Here is a 27,068-nt window from a genome sequence, read left to right as displayed (position 1 = left end):
GGAAGTGACCCTCACCGGGATCTGAACTAGTCTTTTTGTTCCTTTCCCCTCTTGGCTGTTTTTTCATCTTGCGGCAGGCGTTCCAGCGGATTGACTCCGACATTGCCATACGCGGTCGCGGGGACTCAGGCTCTCTCGATGCTTGAGGCCTGGGAGGAAGGAAAGGACCATGGAATATTCAATAAAAATACTAGTGATGGATGAGTGCTCTGGAGAAAAACAAAGCGGGCTAAAAGGGGTTGAGAACGAGTGGGCGGAGTTGCTATTTTTAGTTTGGTCGGGAGAAACCTATTTCCTGACGTGACGCTTATAACAGATACAGATCGTAACTTTCTCTTGCGTTGTGCACAGCAAGTCAGGTAGCAGGTTTCAAAGCACCACGTTTCATGCTTGACATGGAGGAGGAAGTCTGTTAATTCTTCCCTCCGCAGCGCCCGCTTTAGAAAATAAAGCCATACCCAAAATTGGGATTTTTGTTTTTGATTAGCCGACAGCATGTGAAAATGGGTGTGATCCACAAAGTATTACACACTTGCTGTGATCAAATATTGGTCTATGGAAATGTTTATTTGTAATACATAGATTCTCTTAAAGATGAAAAAGTAAAGAGCTTGGTACTCATTCTAAGGTATGACATCTGTTGTGTGCCCGGTCCAATTCTTGTTGCCGAGAAGTGATTTAATTTTAATAAGACGCTAGCAGTGCTTCCGCAGTTTTGAAAATAGGGCAGGAGTCTACAGTCTACTTACTTATACAATTTCAGTTAAAAAGAATTATCAAGGTCGGGCTCGGTGGCTCACGCCTGCAATCCCAACACTTTGGGAGGCAGAGGCAGGTGGATCACCTGAAGTCAGGAATTCGAGACCAGCCTGGCCAACATGGTGAAACCCCGTCTGTACTAAAAATACAAAACTTAGCCAGGTGTAGTGGCGCGCCCTTGTAATCCCAGCTACTCAGGTGCCTGAGGCAGGAGAATCGCTTGAACCTGGGAGGCGGAGGTTGCAGTGAGCTGAGATCATGCCACTGCACTACAGCCTGGGCAACAGAGCAAGACTGTGTCTCAAAAAATAATTACCAAATGTTCAGCACACAGTATTCTAATAACATTCTATACTGCTATGTAGCATTTGACACAGTCATAATTTAATTATTTATAATTATTGTGTCTTTTTTTTTTTTTTTTGAGACGGAGTTTCGCTCTTGTTGCCCAGGCTGGAGTGCAGCGGCGCCATCTCGGCTCACCGCAACCTCCGCCTTCCGGTTTCAAGCGATTCTTCTGCCTCAGCCTCTCGAGTAGCTGGGATTACAGGTATCTGCCACCACGCCCGACTAATTTTTGTATTTTTAGTAGAGACGGGGTTTCTCCATGTTGGCCAGGCTGGTCTTGAACTCCTGACCTCGTGATCTGCTCACTTCGGCCTCCCAAAGTGTTGGAATTACAGGCGTGAGCCACTGCGCCTGGCCGTTTTTGTTTTGTTTTGTTTTGTTTTGTTTTTGAGGCAGGATCTCGCTCTGTTGCCCAGGCTGGAGTGCACTGGTGCAATCTCAGCTAACTGCAACCTCCACCTCCTGGATTCAAGCGATTCTCCTGCCTCAGCCTCTTGAGTAGTTGGGATTACAGGCCCACGCCACCATACCCGGCTACTTTTTGTATTTTTAGTGGAGACGGGGTTTCACCATGTTAACCAGGCTGATCTGGAACTCCTGGCCTCCGGTGATCCACCCGTCTTGGCCTCCCAAAGTGCTGGCATTTCAGCCGTGAGCCATGGCACTCTGCCTCTGTCTTCTTTTCTAGACTGTAAGCTCCAAGGCAGGGGCTGGGTCTGCCCTTGTCATTTTTTAAAAATGTATTTTATTTTTTATTTTTGAAATGGGGTCTTTCTCTGTTGCCCAGGCTGGAGTGCAGTGGTGTGATCACGGCTCATTGCAGCCTCTACTGTCGGGTCGAGTGATCCTCCCACCTAAGCCCTTGGAAGTAGCTGGGACAACAGGCATGTGCCACCACGCCTGGCTATTTATTTATTTTTGTGTGTCCAGCATACAAAAATGCTGGAGTGCCCAGAATTTATAAGCTCTCAGTAAATATTGGTGACTATCTCAATAACCATCACTCCTCCAGAATCTCAAAACCTTAGAGATGGGGAAGAAAGCAGCTTATCATGAATTGTAACTTTGGATGTTAAAAGAAAGCATGAGTAAGCTGGGTGTGGTAGCTCTAGCCTATAATCAGCACTTTAGGAGGCCAAGGTGGAGGCAGGTGGCTCTTGTGAGTACAGGAACAGGTGTTTGAGACCAGCCTGGGCAACATGACGAAACCCCCATCTCTACAAAAAACCTTTTTAATTAGCTGGGAGTGATGGTGCACACCTGTAGTCCCAGCTCCTCTGGAAGCTGAGGTGGGAAGGACACTTGAACCCCCACAGTAAAGGCTGCAGTGGGCCGCCACTGCACTCCAGCCTGGGTGACAGAACAAGACTCTGTCTCAAAAAAAAAAAAAAAAAAAAAAAAAAAGTGAGTTAATGGTACAAGTGTGAGTACTTATCCAGAGTTTTATTATCCTATAATTGTAGTAAACAAAAGTATTACTGTGATTTCAAGTAACTGTCACCTGTATTTATATTAAAATTAACTATGTTGACTGGTTTGCTTTAATTTTCAGAGATTGCTTTGCATAAATCCACCCCTGTTTGAAATCTATCAAGTCTTGTTAAGCCCAACACAACATCATGTAGCACTTATAGGAATAAAAGGACTTATGATATTAGAATTACCTAAAAGATGGGGGAAGAATTCTGAATTTGAAGGTGGAAAATCAACAGTGAATTGTAGGTAAGTTGTATACTATTTATCTGTATAATTTATTATATATACAGAAAATTGTTCAAGACCAGTGGTTCTTAAGCATGTTTAGTATACTACTTAAAACATTAGAGCACTCCTCGTGGTCTGCAGACTGGCTTCTGTGTTATCAATGTTTATAGTATATGTGTAATTGATTGTACTTTTATTCTACCTGAAGTACCACATTGCTGTCTCATTGGAGGCTAGGCCATTCTTTCAATTGGGCAGAAGTAAGATTTTGTAAAACTAGTTGTTATCTGTCAGCCAGAAGTTTGCCAGAAGTGTAAGTATTTTATGTGTGTGTGTGTATTTTTTTTTTTTGAGATGGAGTCTTGCTCTGTCACCCAGGCTGGAGTGCAGTGGCACAATCTCGGCTCACTGCAAGCTCTGTCCCCTGGATTCAAGCGATTCTCCTGCCTCAGCCTCCCGAGTAACTGGGATTACAGGCAAGCGCTACCATGCCCAGCTAATTTTTGTATTTTTAGTAGAGACGGAGTTTCACCATGTTGGCCAAGCTGGTCTTGAACTCCTGACCTCAAGTGATCCACCCACCTTTGCCTCCCGAAGTGCCGGGGTTATAGGTGTGAGCCACTGCACCTGGCCTATTTTTATATAATGTTTTTTTCAACAAATCCAGAAAAGTGAATCTGAAAGATCTACTGAAAAGAGTACAGATGCTTTTCAACTTACGATTGGGTTATGTCCCTATAAACCCAGTGTAAGTTGAAAATGCATTTATTGCTGACAACACAGCAGAGGCTCCCCGATTTAGGATGGTTCAACGTAGGATTTTTCAACATTATGATGGGTAACCCCATCATAAGTCATAAGATGCTCCTCAATTTATGTTGGGTTATGTACTGGTAAACGCATTGTAAAGTTAGGGATCATCTGTATAAGGTAGAAACTACTTTTAGCTCCACAACTTATAAGTTGAGTCCCCTTAAACTGTTTACTTTCTAAATCTGTTTCCTTATTTTAAAAATAGGATTGATAATATCTGCCCTTGTAATTTCCTTACAGGGTTAGTAAAAAGATCAAATGAGATACTATATCTGAAAACACTTGTACTGTATAAATATGTATCAATCCTAAGTCAAACCATCCTAAAATATATATATACGTATGAAATATGCTATAATTTGGGGCCAGGCACGGTGGCTCACGCCTGTAATCCCAGCACTTTGGGAGGCCGAGGCGGGTAGATTGCCTGAGCTCAGGAGTTTAAGACCACCCTGGGCAACATGGTGAAACCTCATTTCTACTAAAATACAAAAGCTGGGTGTGGTGGCACACGCCTGTAGTCCCAGCTACTCAGGAGGCTAAGGCACAAGTATTGATGAAGTCCGGGAGGCGGAGGTTGCAGTGAGTCGAGATCACGCCACTGCACTCCAGCTTGGGCCACAGAGTGAGACTTCATCTCAAATAAACAAATAAAATTTAAATAATTTAAATAAATTATTAAAATAAATTATTTATTTATTTTGAGACAGAGTCTCGCTCTGTAGCCCAAGCTGGAGTGCAGTGGCGTGATCTCAGGTCACTGCAACCTCTTCAGTCCAGGCTGGAGTGCAGTGGCGCGAGCTCAGCTCACTGCGGCCTCCGCCTCCTGGGTTCCAGCCATTCTTCTGCCTCAGCCTCACGGGTAACTGGGATTACAGGCACATGCCACCACACTTGCCTAATTCTTGTATTTTTAGTGGAGACGGGGTTTTACCATGTTGGCCAGGCTGGTCTCAAACTCCTGACCTCAGGTGATCCACCCGCCTCGGCCTCCCAAAGTGTTAAGATAGGCGTGAGCCATCACACCCAGCCAATGTGCTATAATTTAGAAGATATTTTTATTTCAATTCTTTGATATTGATTGAATAGATGCCTTGAATGCCCTCTCAGCATGATTTCAGGGAAATAAATTTGAAGGAAAGAGAATCAAAGAGTGTTAAAATAGAAATTTCTTTAGGGCCTGGCGCAGTGGCTCATGCCTGTAATCCCAGCACTTTGGGAGGCCGAGGTGGGCAGATCACCTGAGGTCGGGAGTTTGAGACCAGCCTGACCAACATGGAGAAACCCCCCTCTCTACTGAAAATACAAAGTTAGCTGGGCGTGATGGCAGGTGCCTGTAATCCCAGCTACTTGAAAGACTGAGGCAGGAGAATCACTTGAACCTGGGAGGCGGAGGTTACAGTGAGCTGAGATTGTGCCGTTACACTCCAGCCTGGGCAACAAGAGAGAAACTCCATCTTAAAAAAAAAAGTTCCTTTAGAAGATTTTCATCCAAGTTGTACAAAATGTTTTGGAAAATTATTATCTTTATTTTAGCACCACTCCAGTTGCTGAGAGATTTTTCACCAGTTCCACCTCTCTGACTCTAAAGCATGCTGCATGGTATCCAAGTGAAATCCTGGATCCCCACGTAGTGCTGTTAACATCAGACAACATAATCAGGTAAGTTTTATTTTTCTCTCTCTTGAAGCCTAGCAAGTGGGAAAGCTCTGTTTCTGTTTGCCAATTAACAGCTCAACATAGAACGAAGTGAGTCATTGAATGAGTCAGTGCTTTTATTGGATGGCTGTTGTAACCCATTCTCAATCATAAGAATTGCCTAACTGCTCTAACTTACCACTATTCCTTCTCAACTAGTCTTCCTGCCTCCAGGTATCTCCTCTCCTAATCTGACACATTAGAATAATCTTTCCAAAACTCTTTCATTATGTCACCCTTTTGTTAATAACGTAGCATAAAGGAAAGAGAATGTAAGTGTAAACTGAGAGATTTGAATTCTTGTCCCACCTCCTTTTCTGTTATCTTTGAGATCTTGAGCTTTTTAGGGGTTGGGGGGGGCTCAGTTTCCAATCTTTTAAGTTGAGAAGGTTTGATTCAATAGTTTCTAAAGCCCCTTCAAGCTTTGCACTCTATGATTAAATGCCCTAATGCTATGTAGATTTCTACTCTATTATCAGCTAACTTTCTGGATCGGCCTTATGTAAAAAGTTATTGGGAGGACTCAGCAGAGGTACAGATACCTTCAGTTTTATTTTTCGTAATCACTGCTTTTAACTGTGCTCTACTAAATCTTCCTTCACTGCTGAATGGCTCACCCCTTAATGGTGTCTTATACAGATCCCCATAGCTTTCTCGTTACTTCTAGTTATGAAAACAGTGTGTCTGGTTTAAAACTCATCTTGGCCGGTTGCAGTGGCTCACACCTGTAATCCCAGCACTTTGGGAGGCCAGAGTGGGAGGATCACTTGAGCCCCTGAGTTCAAGACCAGTGTGGGCAGTACAGTGAGATCCTGTCTCTGCAAAAAAATTAGCTGGGCATAATGGCATGTGCCAGTAGTCCCGGCTACTCAGGAGACTGAGGTAGGAAGATCGCTTGAGCCCAGGAGTTTGAGGCTGCAGTGAGCCATGATCATACCACTGCACTTCACCCTGGGTGACAGGGTGAAACCCTGTCTAAAGAAAATAAAAATGTCAAAAGCTATTTGATCTCAAATCTATTTCACAACTATGTCCTGGCCCTTTTGTGGGTCAGACCTGTGTTTTGTGGGATCAGAAGTGATTGGCGAGTGTGTGGTCTGCTCTTTCGCTCTTCCTCTTATCCCAGCACTTTGGAGCATAGGGTGAAGTGTAAGGAATGGGCTACCTCCTCCTTCCTCCAAATCTAACTCCTTCAGTGTGGGGTAGGGGAGTGGGATAGGTGAGGTAGAGATCTTACCGAACTGGTAGCCTGTGAGTGATGGGGAAGTATGCCTGATCTTGTTTTAATCTCGTTCCATCTGTCACTAGTGAACTCTGTTGATGTGGTAGTCTCTGCATAGATGGGGTGTGTGTGTGTGTGCGCGCGTGTGTGTGTTTGTGTTGGAGGGCAGTGTTGAACTTGCAGCTCCCCCCATCACTGAGGAGCTCTGGTTCCCATTGGCTCCTGTCAGTTCTCTATGCCCTGAATCCTCTCTCAAGATGGGGTACAGGATACCTTGTCTGCAGGGTGTGTGTTCCAAGACCCCCCAGTGAATGCCTGAAACTGTAGATAGTACTGAACGTGATATGTGTGTATTGCTGTGTTTTTTCGATCTTATAACTGAGACAGCTACTAAGTGACTAAGGGGCATTCAGCTAGGAAATGCACCAGTCTCTCTTACTACAGGTACCTCCACATCTGGCTGTTTCCTAGAGCCTTCCCTGCCCACCCATTTGGCTTTGGAGTTCAGGGTAGAGAAAGAGGGGAGGGAAAATCTTCCCATTACAAACATTATACTGTACTCCTAAGGAATCTTTGACATCCTCTCTTCTTAGTCTTCCTTTTATATGCTATGATGGAAAAGGAGATGGTGGGAAGATAGCATAGGTACAGTTCTTAAGCCCCAAAGGAAGTATCTGGTCCCAAATATTGAAGGTTCTTTTTAAAAATATGTGGTACTTAACACTTCTGTTTTCCTAAGCTTTGGAGCTTTTGGGCAATTTCAGAGCAAAAGGGAATTTTCACCGAATGCCCTGTTGCACCTTCTTTTTCTTTCACTGTTCCCCAATACAACATTATTGTCTAGTATTTATGTGTATTTTGAAGTTATAACGCTTGTAGGAACCTAGGAAGACCGTAATAAATGTGTGTTCAAATGGATGTGTGTTCAAATGGATCAAATTATCATTAAAAACATTTATTAAATACTTAATGTGGCATTTTATGGATATTAGAAGAAACCAAGTTAAAAAATTCTTAGTGGCGTCAGACAAAATAAGTGATCATAAGGGACATTGGATTTCTAAAATGACATTACTGGCCTTTTGAAAATTCCCTTTTTCACGATAGCCTTATATGCTGTGAAATGTAGGTTACTTTAAATTAAAATAATTTTGGTTAAAAAATTCAGTATTATACTTTCCCTTGAAAATAGAGATGATACGATATTGGGTTTGTTTGGTTGGTTTTTTTTTTTTGAAATGGAGTCTTGCTCTGTCGCTCAGGCTGGAGTGCAGTGGCGTGATCTTGGCTCACTTCAGCCTCCAGCTCACTGCAACCTCCACCTCCCAGGTTCAAGCGATTCTCCTGCCTCAGCCTCCTGAGTAGCTGGGATTACAGGTGTGTGCCACCACACCCAAATAATTTTTGTATTTTTAGTAGAGACGGGGTTTCATCATGTTGGCCAGGGTGGTCACGAACTCCTGACCTCAAGTGATCCGCCCACCTCGGCCTTCCAAAGTGCTAGGATTACAGGTGTGAGCCACCGTGCCTGGCCGATATTGGGTTTTTATATAACAAACACATAAATAGATTTGCAGGCTAAATATCACTCACTCTGTCAGCCAGTTGGCATATAAAGAATAAGATATGGTTCTTTCTCTGGTGGGATTTGGTGTCTAATAGGCAGAGATAGTTGTGTGTAGTTGAAGGAAAACTGGCAAGCTTAGGGGCAATAGTGAGATGACAAGGCGAGTATAGCTAAGGGCTCAGGATGGAAGTGACAGAGGTGCGATGGTATGGAATAGGCTGTTAAAGGGTATTGGTAAGGATAGAGAACATTTCTTCAGGCCCCAATGAAACTCCCTCATGTAGTTAAAGAATAAATGAAGTAGACTACTTCGCAGCAGCAAGATTTTTGCAAAGAAATAGTTGTGATAAGTGGTAGAAAATTCTCAAGAACTGACTAGATGGAGAGGAAAGTGCAGTTTTGAGAAATGAAAAGAGAATTTTAAGTGCTGGTTTTCTTCTCTTTTGGTTGCTAGAATTTACTCACTACGTGAGCCCCAGACACCCACTAAGGTGATTATACTTTCAGAAGCCGAAGAGGAAAGTCTAGTACTCAATAAAGGGTAAGTTTTTATTTGAGTCATGAAATGGTTTTTTAATTAGCTTATAGGGATTATAAATGCAATTTTAACAGGTTACAAGGTTTTTCAGAGGTGACTAGCATGCTTTTGGTAATGTGAGAAGTAAGTGTATTTTTAGTAGAAAAGGGATTTGTCGTGTTGGCCAGGCTGGTCTGGAACTCCTGGGCTCAAGTATCCTGCTCGTCTCAGCCTCCCAAAGTGCTGGAATTACAGGCCTGAGCCACCATTCATTTCTTTATCACCTTTCTATGTGATAAAGAAACTAAGATAATATCTTGCATTGATGTTTGCTCTCTCAACTATATGAAATTGTGATTTCATTTTAATCATATTTGTTAACTTTGTATTGAACTAGAATCTTCCTGAATACACTAAATTTTAAAATATAAAAACAGCATGGTTTTATGATTTGCCTTCTTGATATACATGTAATGTATATTTGCTGTAGAAAATTGAGAAAAACAGATCAAAGTATTAAGAAGAAAATGAAAATCTTCTGTAATCTCCTATAGCTATAGCCTGTTTCAATACAGCAGCCGAAGTTAGATCATTCTGCTTCCCTACCCTCCATACCCCATTGGTTTCCCAGAGTCTTTACCTGTCAGGGCCACAGGTATGCCACTTGATTCCAGCTTCATTCCTCCCTCTGGGCCCTGGCTCTCTGGGCCCCAGGCACCTTGGCCTCCTTGCCGTTTCGCAGACATGAAGCACTTCTACCTTAGAGCATTTGCTCTCCACCTCAACTGCTCCTTCCCTAGTCAGCCACAGACTTGCTTTCTTACTTCCTTCAGATCTTTGCTCAAATATCTTATCAGAGTCTTTCCTATACCAAGTAGTCTAAAGTAGCACCTCCATCAATACCCTCTTACCCTACTTTATTTTTCATGATATTTTCTGAGTTTATGTTCCATCTTTATTTCTTCTCTTTTTGTGGTATGTCTCTCTCTAGAGGGCAGGGCATTTGTTTAATTCACTGACGTATTCCCAGACCCTAGAAAAGTACCTGGTACAGAGTAGGTGCTTTGCAAGTATTTGTAGAACTTACGGATCCCGCTGCCCAGAGACAACTGTTGACGTTTTCATATTTCCTTTTTGCATTTATGTGTGTGTATGTATATAATAAATTTTTGTTATTTGTATATCTGTGTATTTAAACTATTTAAGACGAGAGTAGAACCAAATAATTTTATGGCCAGCTTTTTTCACTTAATTTCATGAGTTTTTTTTTTTTTTTTTTTTTTTTTTTGAGATGAAGTTTCGCTCTTGTCGCCCAGGCTGGAGTGCAATGGCACAATCTCGGCTCACTGCAACCTCCGCCTCCCAGGTTCAAGCAATTCTCCTGCCTCAGCCTCCCAAGTAGCTGGGATTACAGGCACCTGCCACCACGCCCAACTAATTTTTGTATTTTTAGTAGAGACGGGGTTTCGCCATGTTGGCCAGGCTGGTCTTGAACTCCTGACCTCAGGTGATCCACCCGCCTTGGCCTCCCAAATTGCTGGGATTACAGGCATGAGCCACCACGCCCAGCTGAGAATTTTTAAATGTTAACATTCTTCATAATCATTTTTTGTCTTTTTAGTCCATTGCCTACAAATTCCATACATACCCACCTCCTGTTACTAGACATTCTGTGTTTTTGTTTTGTTTTGTTTTTCTTTTTACTTTTTGTTGTCTTTGTTTTTAACAAGTTGGTTTTTACATCTCTTTCCAGAAGGGCGTATACCGCATCTCTAGGAGAGACAGCAGTTGCATTTGACTTTGGGCCATTGGCAGCAGTCCCAAAGACTCTATTTGGACAAAATGGCAAAGATGAAGTAGTGGCATACCCACTGTACATCTTATATGAGAATGGAGAGACTTTCCTGACATACATCAGCCTGTTACACAGGTAAGTTGAGGTGGTCACCCACCTGAAATGAAAACTCAGTTGGGCTCCAGTAGAGATCATTGAGGCTGGACTTGGGAGCCATGTTTTTGAGTCTGTGGAAATGTTGCAGCCTTCAGATGCTTGGCTTGCATATTTTTGAGAAAGAGTTAGTACAGGTCGTTTGGCCTTTCATTTCTTCCTATTATTTGGGTAAGTTCTATAGAATTCTTGGATAATCACTTTATGATAGGCCTGGATTTGTGTTCACAAATTCTAGTTATCCGAACAAGTGCTTATTGTTTATCTTATATGAACAAGACACCATGTGGGCATGGTAATCTGGTATCTTATGTCCCAGTTGTGGGGAGAAAGATACATACACATGAAAAAATACTATCCATACCACAGTATTGGTACACAGACACTAAGAACCCACAGGAAGGAGAGATCATTCTGACTGGGAGGTTAAGGAAATTTTTGTAGAGGAGTGATGTCATGTGTGACTTAAAGGTCTCATTCAGGATTAAATGAAGTATCAAGGAAGAGTGAGACCATTTCTGTCAAGGGCAGCATAAAGTAGAGTCTGAAAATAAGCAAGTGCAAGTGTCATTCAAGCTTAATTTATTAGACATTCTGGGCTAGAGCTGAGGACTCATGTAGGGAGCATTAAGTGATAAAGCTAGAGTATCTGTCCCGAGAAAATTTGCTGCCATTGAAAATACCTCATTGGGCCGGGCATGGTGGCTCACGCCTGTAATCCCAGCACTTTGGGAGGCAGAGGCGGGCGGATCACGAGGTCAGGAGATTGAGACCATCCTGGCTAACACAGTGAAACCCAGTCTCTACTAAAAATACAAAAAATTAGCCGGGCGTGGTGGCGGGCACCTGTAGTCCCAGCTACTCGGCAGGCTGAGGCAGGAGACTGGCCTGAACCCGGGAGGCGGAGCTTGCAGTGAGCCGAGATTGTGCCACTGCACTCCAGCCTGGGTGACAGAGCAAGACTCCGTCTCAAAAAAAAAAAAAAAAAAAAAATTACCTCGTTAAAGAGTGAGTGTGGGTTTTTTTTTCTGTAGGAATAGGGTAGTAGGAAGCCAGTGATGGTTTCTGAGCAGAAGGACAAAACAATTGGTTAGGGAAGGGACTGGGACAGAGACTTTTAAAGAAGCTTTTGCAAAATTGAGCTTATAATTTATGAGAGTTTGAACTTGGGTAGTAATAGAACAGAGGGAAAAATGAAACACAGTAGATAACAACAAAGGAAGGATAAATAAGACTTAGTTACTGTTTGGTTAAGGGAGTATGCCATGAACAGAAACAGGTCAGTAAAGGCAGCCAATTGGAGAAGATTTATTTCTAAATAAATCAGTGTAAGATAATATTGGAACAATAAAATGGAAATATTCCGTGGACAGTTGGAAATACAGGATGATGAGAGACAAGAAGAATTAAAATAGAGGTATGAGAATCATCTGTCATGGTGAGAGAGTCTATACAGGATAAGAATTTGAGGGAAAACTGCAGAGGCATAAGGCTAAGGGCTGAGCATTAGAGTTTATTCACTTGTAAATCGACTTAACAGATACTTATTCAGGGCCCACTCTGGCAGAAGATGGAAATACAAGATTGAAGGCAAGGTTCCTGCCATGTGGTTCCTTACCTACCAGAAGGGCATACAACTAAACCAGTAACTATAGTACAGTGTCATGTGCTCAGGGCATCACCGGGTTCTTCAGGAGTGTGACGGAGTAAATGAGTAGGCCTGCTGATCTTGGAAGACTTTAAGGAAATGCTATTACAAAAGCTTGAACTTGAAGGATTCACTACACAGAATCAGAGGTGGGTACAGGAGAGAGAAGAGAGTACGCAAAACCATAAAGATTAGAAAGATGAAAGAGCTCGGTAGGTTACAGAATGGTGGGGATTCACTATTGAGTGCATTCTCCTTGGCAGAAATGTTCTCTGCCTTTCACACATGATCTCAGGAGGATTTTGTGGTATCATTAGTACCTTCCCTTACCCTTTCTCCTCTTACTGCTGAGCCCTCATTTGTCCAAACCATGATCTGCCTAGTAACCTTAGCCCAAAACCCAAAAGTTTTCTTCATCCTTACATTTCATCAGTCCCAAATTTTTATTGATTTTGTGATTTAAATTTTTCGGAAGTATACACCAAGCTTGTCCAACCCACGGGCTGCGTGCAGCCCAGGACAGCCTTGAATGCAGCCCAACACAAATTCGTAAACTTTCTTAGAACATTATGAGATTTGTTTGTGATTTTCTTTTCTTTATTTTTTAAAGCTCATCACCTATTGTTAGTGTATTTTCTGTGTGGCCCAAAACAATTCTTCCAGTGTGGCCCAGGGAAGCCAAAAGATTGGACACCCCTGATTATACACCCTTCTCTGCATTCCTCTGTCCCTGCTTCAGAACTGCATCATCTGCCTACTTCACCATCTGCCTGGGTTATTTTCTTAAATAGTTTCCCCAAATCCCATTTTGGACCCTTCCGTGTCTTCCTCCCTAATACCAGACTGATTTGTAAAGTGAAGCTCCATCACTTGATTTAAACCTCTAGTTATATACTGTTAACCCAGCAGATAGATTTCCAATAGTTTAACATAGCACACGAGACTGTGTACTTCATAAGCCAGTCCTGAATGTCTGTCTAGCTATTTTGCCGTTGCCTTCGACCTTGTACTTTGCCTCCCATCATACTAAATAAGTTTTCTTGTTCTTAGTTCCTTGTCTTTCATGTTTCCAGGACTTTGCATAAACTGATCTCTAGCTTGGAATGCTCAACAATCCCCTTCCCAGAAATCATTCTTTCTTTGTTTTTCTTATTTATTTTTGATAGCTTTCTTCGTTATCTTTGTATCTTTTTGTCATTCCTTTGTACACCATAAATCCTTCTGTTGTTGCACTTATCACATGGTATAGTAATTCTGGTTAAATGTCTGCCTCATCAACTAAACCATCATTCACTGGGAGTATCATCTAGCACTCAATAATAAGTAATTGTCAAATCAAATTTAATATGGGGATCCAAAGCCTTGAAGAGAAGCTACATTTTAGAAGAAAGGATTTGGTAGGCTTTGAATATAGATGATAGTTAAAACAAGGCATATTTTAATAGGCTCTCATTTAAGTGTGTATTTTGAAAAAAGTCAAAGCATACAACAGAATCCTGGAGAACACCAATATTTAAGAGACAAATTAGAAAAAGACATTAGAAAATTGTATTTAAAGAGGTAGGAAGAGAGAACTACGAGAGAGAATTGTTACAGCTGTTGAGTAGCAGTAATTGTTAACCAGTGATAAGTGCAGCAGAAGGTTAAGTGCATTTTGAATTTAGCAAATCTCATAGGTGACCTTTGCCACAGTAGCTTCAGTGGAGTGGTGAAAGCATAAACCATGGTAAATTTAGGGCAAGGGTTTTCAACCTTTGTACTATTGACATTTTGGTCTGAATTATTGCTTGTTTTAGAGGTGCAGTGCTGTGCTTTGGGGGAATGTTTAGCGGCCTCTATCTAGCCTCTAACCACTAGATGCTAATACCTCCCCCCACATTGTGACAACCAGTTGTGACAAGCCAAAATGTCTTCAGACATTGCCACTGTCCGCTAGGGCAAAATTATCTCTGGTCGAGAACCACAGAGTGGTGGAATCTCAGTGGGAAAGCGAGAAGATGGAGTATTGGGAATATACTGCATTTATAATGAGGGTATCATAGCTGGAGGAAAACAAAGTCAAATAATGGTTTTATGGGATGAGCATGCTTATTGTCAACATTTCCCAAATATGTTTTTACTCCTTCTTTAGCCCTGGAAATATTGGAAAGCTGTTAGGTCCATTGCCCATGCATCCTGCAGCTGAAGATAACTATGGTTATGATGCGTGTGCTATACTCTGCTTACCCTGTGTCCCAAATCTCTTAGTGATCGCTACTGAATCAGGAATGCTGTATCACTGTGTTGTGCTAGAAGGGGAAGAAGAAGATGACCACACGGTAAGTGCAGGCTGCTGTGGTTGTTTGTATCTTCAACACGTGGCATAGTTCCTGACCCAATATGAATGCTTAATATATGAGAAGGAATTTTAACTTATTTATGGAACTTCTGATACTTTGGAAATTAAACAGTTAAAAAAGTAGCTGAAGCACACTTAGCAATCTAAGTGGAAAGAAGTTAGAAGGTTACCCAACTTACTTGGTCCACCAGTCTGCATGTTACTTTCTGGTCTCTATATTGCAATCTTCAGGGACAGATACAAAGAGCCTTGGAATCACTGAATTGGCTTTTTTCACAAACATCTTCCTAAAGGAAGAGAGACGTTTTGTCTTCAGAATAACAGCGCACTGTTAGGATAGAGGTGGAATTAAGAATTTGAAAGCACTGTTTGACCCAGCTTTTTTTTTTTTTAATTTTTTTATTTTTTATTATTATTATTTTCTTGAGACGGAGTTTTGCTCTTGGTGCCCAGGCTGGAGTGCAGTAGCATGATCTCGGCTCACTGCAACCTCTGCCTCCTGAGTTCAAGCGATTCTCTTGCCTCAGCCTCCCCAGTAGCTGGGATTACAGGCACCCACCACCACGCCCGGCTGATTTTTTGTATTTTTAGTAGAGAGAGGTTTCAGTATGTTGGCCAGGCTGGTCTCGAACTCCTGACCTCAGATGATCCACCCGCCTCGGCCTCCCAAAGTGCTAGGATTACAGGCATGAACAGCCGCACCCAGCCCTGACCCAGCTTTTTGCCTGTTTTTAATTGTGTACCTTTTCAAATTAACATGCAAGATCAAAATTACAACACTTTTTTTTACAGTCAGAAAAGTCCTGGGATTCCAGGATTGACCTCATTCCTTCTCTGTATGTGTTTGAATGTGTTGAGTTGGAGCTTGCTTTGAAACTGGCATCTGGAGAGGATGACCCTTTTGATTCTGACTTTTCTTGTCCAATCAAACTTCATAGAGGTAAGCTCTTCAATAAATGTAGTGCTTTTTTCCCATGATTTTTATACTAAGACTATCATAGACTGTTCCTATGTAATGTATTTGTTCTGTGGTTCCAGCCTTTAAAAAGTTAACTGGGTTTTTTTAGGCTTTTAGTCACTATAGTACACTTTTTGTCTAAGGCAGACTGAGCAAACTTCCCAAGTTTTAAAATAGTGGCCTTTGGTCCAGATCACCAGATTCCTAATAGTGAATTTTTCCTGGTCCTATCAAAAGTAGAACTACCGTGTTATTCAGTAGTTCCACTACTGGGTATGTCAAAAGGAAAGGAAATAATAGGTTGAAGAGATACCTGCACTCCCACGCCCATTGCAGTGTTATTCACAACAGCTAAGATGCTGAATCAGCCTGTGTCCATCAGCAGACCAAATGGATTTTGTTGTTGTTGTTGTTGTTGAGATGGTGTCTGGCTCTGTCACCCAGGCTGGAGTCTAATGGCGCAATCTCGACTCACTGCAACCTCCACCTCCCAGGTTCAAGCAATTATCTTGCCTCAGCCTCCCAAGTAGCTGGATTACAGGTACCCACCACCACGCCTGGCTAATTTTTATATTTTTATTTTATTTATTCATTTATTTTGAGATGGAGTCTCGCTCTGTTGCCCAGGCTGAAGTGCAGTGGCGTGATCTCAGCTCACTACAACCTCCGCCTCCTGGGTTCAAGCAGTTCTTCTGCCTTAGCCTCCCTAGTAGCTGGGACTACAGGCATGTGCCACCACGCCCTGCTAATTTTTGTATTTTTAGTAGAGACGGGGGTCTCACCATATTGGCCAGGCTGGTATCGAACTCCTGACCTTGTGATCCACCCACCTCGACCTCACAAAGTCCTGGGATTCCAGGCGTGAGCCGCTGCGCCCGGCAATTTTTGTATTTTTAGTAGAGGTGGGATTTCACCATGTTGGCCAGGCTGGTCTCAAACTCCTGGCCTCAAGCAGTCCACCTGCCTTGGCCTTCCAAAAGTTCTGGGATAACAGATGTGAGCCACCGCACACCTGGCCCCAAATGGATTTTTTAAATGTGGTATTATATACACAGTGGAATACCATTTGGCTTTTTTTTGTGTGTGTGTGTGTGATATGATCTCACTGTGTCATCTAGGCTGGAGTACAGTGGCGTGATCTTGGCTCACTGCTTCGCCTCCCAGGCTCAAGCAATCCTCTCACCTCAGCCTCTGGAGTAGCTGGGACTACAGGTGTGCACCACCACGCCTAATTTTTTTATTTTTGGTAGGTACGGGATTTTGCCATGTCTTCCAAGCTCAAACTCCTGAGCTCAAGTCATCCTTCCGCCTCAGCCTCTCAAAGTGCTGGTCCACAGGTGTGAACCACCATGCCTAGCCCTATTTGGCTTTAAAAAAGAATGAAATCGTGTCATTCACTGCAACATAGGAGGATTTCAATCTTGTAGCAGTTTGACCTACTCTCCTTACAGTTCTTGTTAGCCAGTTTGCCTAGTTTTGGTAATAACGGCCTCAACTCTGTACTAAAGTATAGCCAAAACATTTAAGGGGGCAGAATTCCTTACATAACAGATCAGCAGAGTGTACATTGGGTTTGTCTAATTAAGGTATTTTGAGATTTATATTGTCTAAGAATTTTATAGATGAGGAAACAGACCAAATGAAGTAAAGTGACAAACTAATTGGTTTCCTCATGTAGATACATGTATCTTTGGGAAATCTTAAGTGTAGACATGGACGTTTTGTTCTTGGGTTTTTTTTTGTTTTTTGTTTTTTTGTTTTTTTGAGATGGAGTTTTGCTCCTGTTGCCCAAGCTGGAATGCAATGGCACGATCTTGGCTCACTTCAACCTCCGCCCCCTGGGTTCAAGCGATTCCCCTGCCTCAGCCTCCCAAATAGCTGGGATTACAGTCATGCACCACCAGGCCTGGCTAATTTTTGTATTTTTAGTACAGATGGGGTTTCACCATGTTGGTCAAGCTGGTCTCGAACTCCTTATCTGTCCACCTTGGCCTCCCACAGTGCTGGGATTTTAGGCATAAGCCACCATGCCCAGCCTTTTCTTGGTTCTTCTAATAAGAGTAACATTTTCGTATGTGAAACTAAGAAATTTTTGATTTGTTCCGAATTGTGCTGAACAAGGCATATTATAATCATTGAGGCACACCAGATTTCTTAGTGACAAAGTGAAATGGCTACAGTATAACATAGGGTGGTGCCTAACAAATTTCCTGTTAAGTAAATGTTGGCTCTTTTTAGTAATCAATTTGTTTTACACCCCAGTATTAAGACGTTTCTGTTGATATTAGCACTACAGGTTTTGAAAAGCCTTTTTAACAATGTTAGATTTAATGAGATGATTTGAGCCTGAAGTCTTAAAATGTAGGCAAATGAAGATTTTCAATATTTTAATTATGCAAACAGATGATTCCCATAGACAAGAGTTTTTTTAACTTTTTATAGCAGAATGCTGTTTTCTAAGATGTTTTATGGAACCTCAGTATATAAGACAGAAAAATAATATATCAGCTTTAGAACATTAATTAATGATAAAGTCACTAACCACAAAGTGAGACTGTTAGATTAAAGGAAAATTTAATTTAGGGGTTTTATGGGTTATTGTTGCCATTTTATCAGCTTTAATATATACCTTATCTCTTTATTTTGTTTTAGTTTAATAACATTATTATTTTGTTTGTTTTTTGAGACGGAGTTTCGCTCTTGTTGCCCAGGCTGGAGTGCAGTGGTGCAATCTCAGCTCACTGCAACCTCCACCTCCCAGGTTCAAGCGATTCTCCTGCTTCAGCCTCCCGAGTAGCTGGGATTGCAGGCATGTGCCACCACGCCTGGCTAATTTTGTATTTTTAGTAGAGACGGGGTTTCTCCATGTTGGTCAGGCTGGTCTTGAACTCCTGACCTGAGGAGATCCGCCCACCTCGGCCTCCCAAAGGGCTGGGATTACAGGCGTGAGCCACCACACCCGGCCAATAACATTATTAATATTAATAATAAAAATATTCAGTTACAGAGATAAATATTTATACATAATAATAGGTATTCAATAGCTTATCTTTAGTCTCAGGATTGTCTTACTGATACTAGGGCTCAAAGGAGGTACAGAAATTTTTGTTTCAAAACCAGTTAATTAAAATTGTATAACAACTACTCATACTTCTTAGTTATAAATGATTGTCAAACAAAAAAAGCATCCAAAACTGAAAATAACCTTTGAAACTATCTGTAAGTCAACATTATGAAGACATAAGAAACTTCACTTCTCATTTCACACCTTACTACACTGATAGAACTGTTCCGTTAAAGTCTTTTGTGATACCTATGCTGTAGGAGTGCATTTGCTTCAACAATTTTACTTAAGTCGATGTATGCAAGCATAAGCATAGGTTTTCTACAGAGCAGCTATTTTAACCACCATTTTCTTTTGAAGAATTAAATAAATGCACAGAGAAAAGCATAAATGAGTTACTTGCCAGCAAGTATTTATGTTTTGGTGAACCTCATTGTGTTCATATTTAGAAAATAACATTTAGATTGCGTTTTTGATTTTTTTTTTTTTTTTTTTTTTTTTTTGAGACGGAGTTTCACTCTGTCGCCCACGCTGGATTGCAGTGGTGCAATCTCAGCTCACTGCAACCTCGACCTCCCGGGTTCAAGTGATTCTCCTGCCTCAGCCTCCCGAGTAGCTGGGATCATAGGTGCATGCCACCACGCCCGGCTAATTTTTGTATTTTTAGTAGAGACAGGTTTTCACCATGTTGATCAGGCTGGTCTCGAACTCGACCTCGTGATCCACCCACCTCAGCCTCCCAAAGTGCTGGGATTACAGATGTGAGCCACCACACTCAGCCATTTTTTATGCTTTTTAAAACATAGGCATACCTCCTCATTTTATTGTGTTATTGTGGTTCACAGATAGTGCTTTTTTTTTTTTAAACAAATGAAAGATGTGGCAACCCTGCATCAAGCAAGTCCATCAGCACCATTTTTCAAACAGCATGTGCTCACTGTGTCTCTGTGTCAGCATTTTTTAGCAATAAAAAATGGTTAAGGTATGTACATATTTTTTGACATAATGCTATTGCGTACCTACTAGTATAAACATAACTTTCTGCATAGGGTAAACATAACTTTCTTATGTACTGGGAGACCAAAAGATTGGTGTGACTCACTTTATTTCTGTATTTGCTTTATTGCAATGGTCTGGAACCAAACCCACAGTATCTCTGAGGGTATATCTGTGCTTAAAATATATTTGAAATTTGAATTCAAATTTTAAAATTTCAAAACCCCTAACAATATGAAAGTCTTTTATAAAACCTTCCATCAACAAATGCGTTTGTAGGCTACTGTGGGGTAGCCAACAAATTTGAGGTAAATTTTTTTAGTTATCCAGTGGCTACCTTTGTATCATTAATCATTCCATTTGCAGATCCCAAGTGTCCTTCAAGATATCACTGTACTCATGAAGCTGGTGTACATAGTGTTGGGCTAACTTGGATTCATAAACTTCACAAATTTCTTGGATCAGGTGAGTTTACTAACTCTCTGCACTTTTAATAGATTTCAGAGAAAAAATAGATTTAATAGATTTCAGAAAAATAGTTTGGAATAGAAAAATGATAGAGAAAATCAGTGAAACCAAAAGGTTCTTTGAAAAGATCAACCACATTTGACAAGCCTTTAGCTAGACTAACAATAATCAAGAATAAAAGCAGGGATATTACTATTGACCTTACAGAAATAAAAGATTATAAGGGAATATTATGAACAAATGTATGCCATTTACATAATCTAGATGGACAAATTCCAAGAAAAAAAAAAAAACTACCAAAACTGACTCAATCAGGGTCTGGGAGAATTTGCTTTAAAAAAAAAAAAAAAAGGCCGGGTGCGGTGGCTCATGCCTGTAGTCACAGCACCTTGGGAGGCCGAGGTGGGCAGATCACGAGATCAGGAGATCGAGACCATCCTGGCTAACACGGTGAAACCCCGTCTCTACTAAAAATACAAAAATAAATTAGCCGGGCGTGGTGGCGGGCGCCTATAGTCCCAGCTACTCGGGAGACTGAGGCAGGAGAATGGTGTGAACCTGGGAGGCGGAGCTTGCAGTGAGCTGAGATCGCACCACCGCACTCCAACCTGGGCGACAGAGCGAGACTCCGTCTCAAAAAAAAAAAGCTGGGCGCGGTGGCTCATGCCTTTAATCCCAGCACTTTGGGAGGCCAAGGCGGGCGGATCATGAGGTCAAGAGATTGAGACCATCCTGGCCAACCAACATGGTGAAACCCCGTCTCTACTTAAAATACAAAAATTAGCTGGGCGTGGTGGCACACGCCTGTAGTCCCAGCTACTCGGAAGGCTGAGATAGGAGAGTCGCTTGAACCCGGGATGGAGGTTGCAGTGAGCCGAGATCATGCCACCGCACTCCAGCCCAGGTGACAGAGCGAGACTCCGTCTCAACAAAAAAAAAAGTTAGGCCGGGCACGGTGGCTCACGCCCGTAATCCCAGCACTTTGGGAGGCCAAGGCGTGCGGATCACCCGAGGTCAGGGGAGTTTGAGAACAGTCTAGCCAAAATGGCGAAACCCCGTCTCTACTAAAAATACAAAAATTAGCCAGGTGTGGTGGTGGGCGCAAGAGAATCGCTTGAACCCAGGAGGCGGAGGTTGCAGTGAGCCGATATCGTGCCACAGCACTCCAGCCTGGGTGACAGAGCAAGACTCCGTCTCAAAACAAACAACCAAAAACTGACACAAAGAGATTGATTAGTAATCAAAACTATCCAAAAAGAAAAGCTAAGGGTCACATGGATTCACATTTAAAGAATTAATACCAGTCAGGTGCAGTGGCCTACGCCTATAATCCCAGCACTTTGGAGGCCGAGGCAGGCAAGATCATTTGAGGTTAGGAGTTCAAGACCAACCTGGTCAAAATGGTGAAACCCTGTCTCTACTGAAAAAAACAATACAAAAATTAGCCAGGCATAGTGGCGGATGCCTGTAATCCCAGCTACTTGGGAGGCTGAGACAGGAGAATCGCTTGAACCTGGGAGGCAGAGACTGCTTTATTGAGCTGAGATCACAACACTGCACTCCAGCCTGGGTGACAGAGCAAGACTCCGTCTCAAAAATGAAAATAAAAAATAAATTTAAAAAAGAATTAATACCAATTATTCAGAGTGAGAGCAGTTAAAAAAAAAAAATCTAGCAGCCTTTCATGTTAAAAATACTCAACAAACTTAATAGAAAGGAACTTCCTCAAACTAATGAGAAAACTTTTCATCTACGAAAAGCTCGCAACCAACACGATGCTTAATGGTAAAAAGACTGAATCCTTTCTGTATTGGCTTTCTACTGCTACTGTTGTAAATCATCACAAACTTAGTGCTTAAAACATTACAAATGTGTTATCTTACAGTTTTGTAGGTTAGAAGTCCTACATGGTTCTCACTGGGCTTCAGTTGGCACAGCAGTTTTCCTTTCTGAAAGCTCTAGGGTAGAATGCATTTCCTACCCTCCTTCAGCTGCTGCCACATCCCTTGGCTTGTAGTCTCTTCCTCTACCTTCAAAGCCAGCCAGCAGCAGTGGGCTGGGTTGAGTCCTCATGTTGTATCACTCTGTTTCACTTTTAAAGAAACTTGTGGTAACATTGAGTCTGCCCAGATAATCCAAGGTAATATCCCTATTTAAAAAAAAAAAAAATTCGTTTAAGAGACAGAGGGTCTCACTCTGTTGTCTGGGTGAGAGTGCAGTGGTGCAGTCATTGGTTGCTGGGGTCTCGAACTCCTGGGCTCAAGCAATGCTCCTGCCTCAGCCCCCAAAGTATCTGGGACTACAGGAGTGAGCCACCATGCCCGGCTAATTTTTGTGTTTTTTGTAGAGATGGGGTTTCACCGTGTTGCCCAGGCTGGTCTCAAACTCATGGGCTCAAATGATCCACCCGTCTCAGCCTCCCAAAGTGCTAGGATTACAGGTGTGATCCACCGCGCCTGGACATCAAAATTTAAATCTTTTTTCCTTCAAGAATACTATTACAAAAGGGAAAACAGCCCACAAAATGAGAGAAAATATTTGTGTGATAATGGACTCGTATGGAGAACAATATAAAGAACCCTTAGCATTTGATACAGTTGGGCAAATAGCATATGTATAAAAAGATGTACAACATCATTAGTCATTATGGAAATAAGATACCACAAAACTACAATGAGGTATCATGTCATATCCACTAGCGTAGCTAAAATGAAAAAGATGGACATTAACAAGTGTTGAGGATGTGGGAAAAAATGGGGACCTTTATACAGTGCTTATAGAAATGTAAAATGCTACAGTCTTTGGAAAACAATCTGGCAGTTCCTCAAATGATTATTCATAGAGTTACCATGTACCTGATAGTCCAGTCCTGAGTATATTTCCAAGAGAAATGAAGACCTGTATCCACACAAATACTGGTACATGAGTGTTCATAGCAGCATTATTCATCATAGCCCAAAAGCCACATACCCAAGTGTCCAAAGCTGATGAATGGATAGATAAAATGTGGTGTGTCTATACAACAGAATATTATTCAACAATAAAAAGGAATGAAGTACTGATACATGCTCCAATATGGATGAACTGTGAACAGATGCTAAGAAGCCAGTCACAAACAGCTGTATGGCTGTTTATATGAGATGTCCAGAATAGACAAATCTACAGAGACAGAAAGTAGATTAGTTGCCTAGGTCTGGGAAGTTTGGTAGAAACTAAGGAGTGATTGCCAATGGTTATGTGGGTTTCTTTTGGGGAAATGAAAATATACCAAATTGTTAAAGTTAGGTATACAATTTTTTTTTTTTTTTTTTGAGACGGAGTTTCACTCTTGTTACCTAGGCTGGGGTGCAATGGTGTGATCTCGGCTCACTGCAACCTCCACCTCCTGGGTTCAAGCGATTCTCCTGCCTCAGCCTCCCGAGTAGCTGGGATTACAGGTGCCCGCCACCACGTCCAGCTAATTTTTGTGTTTTTAGTAGAGATAGCATCTCGCTATGTTGGCCAGGCTGGTCTTGAACTCCTGACCTCGGGTGATCCACCTGCCTCGGCCTCCCAAAGTGCTGGGGATTACAGGCATGAGCCACTGCACCCAGCCAGGTATACAGTTCTTACACTAAAAACTTACTGAATTGTATGCTTTAATGGTTATACTTTAAATGGATGACTTGTATGGTACTGTGAATTACGTTTCAAAAAGCTATTACAGGGCAGGCGTGGTGGCTCACACCTGTAATCCCAGCACTTTGGGAGGCTGAGGCAGGTAGATCACCTGAGTTCAGGAGTTCGAGACCAGTCTGGCCAACATCGTGAAACCCTGTCTACTACTAAAACCTGGGCATGGTGGCATCCAACTGTAGTCCCAGCTACTCAGGAGGCTGAGGCAGGAGAATCACTTGAACCCAGAAGCCGGAGGTTGCATTTAACAGAGATTGGGCCACTGCGCTCCAGCCTGGGCAACAGAGGGAGACTCCATCCAAAAAAAAAAAAAAAAGCTGTTAGAAATTGAGTATCCCTACTCTGAAAATTTGAAATCCAAAACTTTTCTTTTTTCCATCCTTGAACCTGAGTGAGCTACAAAAGTTTTTGAGTGCTGTCATGACACTCAACAGAAAGGCTCATTGGAGCATTTAGGATTTTAGATTTTCAGATAAGAGATGTTCAACTACTAAGTATAATGCACATATTCCAAAATCCAAAAAAAAAAAAAAAAATGAAATCCAAAACACTTCTGATCCCAAGCATTTTGGATAAAGGATACTCAACGTGTATGAAAATAAAATCAGTGTGGGTAAGCAACACCCTAGAAGAGAATGATTTCACTGTTCTTAGTGAAACATTTTTGCATTCAGAGACATTACCAAGGAAAATCCTACTTCTTGGGGCGGAAATCTAGACCCCCTGGGGAAGCGTATGCCTGTGTCAGCAAAGCATAGTACTTGAGAAGCAATGTTTTCAGACAAGAACCTCATTGCATTTAACCCAATATCATTAGCATTTTAATTTGGAGACTTGTCTAAGCATCATTTCATTTATATAATGTCTTCCATGGTAGATGAAGAAGATAAGGATAGTTTACAGGAACTCTCTACAGAACAGAAATGCTTTGTTGAACACATCCTTTGTACGAAGCCATTGCCCTGCAGGTAAGGACTCTCCCTCCCTTGTATATCAGAAAACAATTGTTCATTTCAGCAGTTCAGATACGTTTGTATCCATTACACTCACATCCACAGTATTCACTGCTGAGTCATTTGAAAGTTGCAGACATGATACTTCTCCCCTAAGAGTGTCCTGCTCATCAGAAGCTTTCTCCTGTTCCAGGGCGACTCCACATACTGTTTCCTGACTGGAAGGTCCTTCCCCAGCCCCAGCCCCAGCCTGCTGTCTTCTCTTGGCTAACTCCTACCATTCTTTCTGATCTTAATGTCACTTCTTCACAGAGAACACCCTTGACTCCCCAGTCTAACTTGGGGCTCTCCTATTCTCTTATCCCTTGTAGCACATACTACACTATTTATATTTGCATTGTTTTAATGTCTGTCGCCACTACTGGAATGTATATGTTTCATGAGAGCAGAGACTGTGTCTGCCCTTCACTGCATTGCTGTGTTTATTTGACGTGGTTGCCCCTATCTCCTCTTTGAAACACATTCTCCTTGGCGTCCTTGACGTCTGTCCCTTCAGGTTCTCCTTCAGTCCCTCCAGCAGCCCTTTTCTCAAGTTTCCTTCTTGGGCTGGTTCCTCTGCCTCTACTCACTGCTTATAAGTGATGCTCACAACTCTTTCCTTGGGTCTTCTCTATTCTTTCTAGGTCTTTTCCTGAGTAACTTCTGCCGTAATCATGGCTTCAGTGCTGACAGTTCCCACATCCATATCGCCCTAGCCCAGACCACTCTGAACTCCAGATTCACATATCCAGCTGCCTATTGGGCTCCTCCACTTGGATATCCTCTAGGAACATAAAACTCCAGATGTCCCCTTAACTCATCTTCTGTCTTCCCAAATCTGCTCTGTCTCCTATGTCCCATTTTTCTGAAGGGTGCCATATCACCCCAGTTATCCCCAGTAGAAACCTGGAAGGTATTCTAGATACCTCCCTTTATTCTGTTCATCAATTACTGGATATCTCATAAGCACTCTGTTAGACATGGAGTATACACAGACATGAGACAAATAGCATACACTAAGAAATAGACATAGTCTAGGTTTGGCAATACAGAGGACCACAGGGAAAACGCTTGGTGTGGGGCATGAGGATAGCAAACTGTACCAGGTTGAAAAGTGAACAGTGAGACCAGGCACTGTGGCTTACGCCTGTAATCCCAGCATTTTGGGAGACTGGGGTGGGTGGATCACAAGGTCAGGAGTTCAAGACCAGCCTGGCCAAGATGGTGAAACCCCATCTCTACTAAAAACTACAAAAATTAGCCAGGCATGGTGGCAGGTGCCTGCAATCCCAGCTACTCGGGAGGCTGAGGCAGGAGAATTGCTTGAACCTGGGCAGCAGAGGTTGCAGTGAGCTGAGATCTTGCCACTGTACTCCAGTCTGGGTGACAGAGTGAGACTCCATCTCAAAAAAAAAAAAAAAAAAAAAAAAAATAGTCAACAAGGAAAATACATAATGAAATCCCATGTAGGCTGGGCATGGTGGGTTACACCTATAATCCCAGCACTTTGTCAGGGTGAGGCAGGAGGATCACTTGAGGCCAAGAGTTTGAGACCAGCCTGGGCAACATAGTGAGAGCCTTTCTTTACAAAAAAATTTAAAAATTAGCTAGGTGAGGCCAGGCGTGGTGGCTCACACCTGTAATCCCAGCACTTTGGGAGGCTGAGGCAGGCGAATCACTAGGTCAGGAGTTTGAGACCAGCTTGGCCAACATGGTGAAACCCCATCTTTACTAAAAATACAAAAAAAATTAGCTGGGTGTAGTGGCGGGCACCTGTAATCCCAGCTACTCAGGAGGCCGAGGCAGGAGAATCGTTTGACCCTGGGAGGTGGAGGTTGCAGTGAGCCAAGATCATGCCACTGCACTCCAGTCCGGGCAACAGAGTGAGACTCCGTCTCAAACAAAAAAAAAATTAGCCAGTGTGGTAGCATGTACCTGTGGTCCCAGCACTCAGGAGGCTGAGAAGGAAGGATTGTTTGAGCCCACGAGGTCAAGGCTGCAGTGAGTTGTGATCGCACCACTGCACTCCAGCCTGGGCAACAGAGTGAGATCCTATCTCAAAAAAACCCCAAAATCCCATTTATATCAATTTCAGAAACAGGTAAAATTAAACATTCTTGCCTAGGAATGAATACATAAATAGGAAAACTGTAAAGCAAAGCAAAGACATGATATTATGAATGTCAGAGTAGTGGCTACTTCTCTGGGGAGTGAAAGGCTATGACCAGGGAGGTTGGCATGGGAACCCTGAGGCCCCCTGCGGTGTCCTGATTCTTGACCTGGATACTGGTTACATAGTGTATAGCCCAGTAGTGTGTAGATTTCACGCTGATAATAAAAAGTTAAAGTTTAC

At 42.3% G+C, this 27,068-nt stretch overlaps 1 protein-coding gene across 1 annotated transcript in view; it reads left to right on the top strand.

Moving 5' to 3' along the window:
- Positions 1-27,068, top strand: part of NUP88 (nucleoporin 88) — a gene marked incomplete at its 5' end in the record, with an annotated part of 33,454 nt that overhangs the window by 324 nt on the left and 6,062 nt on the right. The window contains 8 exon segments of the mRNA NM_001133241.1: positions 2,660-2,829; positions 5,161-5,286; positions 8,566-8,652; positions 10,382-10,558; positions 14,356-14,542; positions 15,355-15,502; positions 19,947-20,045; positions 24,601-24,691. Of these exon segments, the coding sequence (NP_001126713.1) occupies positions 2,660-2,829; positions 5,161-5,286; positions 8,566-8,652; positions 10,382-10,558; positions 14,356-14,542; positions 15,355-15,502; positions 19,947-20,045; positions 24,601-24,691 (1,085 nt within the window).

This window comes from Pongo abelii, chromosome 19, assembly GCF_028885655.2.
Source record: "Pongo abelii isolate AG06213 chromosome 19, NHGRI_mPonAbe1-v2.0_pri, whole genome shotgun sequence".
In the NCBI taxonomy this organism is placed as follows: domain Eukaryota; kingdom Metazoa; phylum Chordata; class Mammalia; order Primates; family Hominidae; genus Pongo; species Pongo abelii.
The sequence above is the reverse complement of the archived record's forward strand: the minus strand, read 5'-3'. Positions and strand labels throughout refer to the sequence as shown.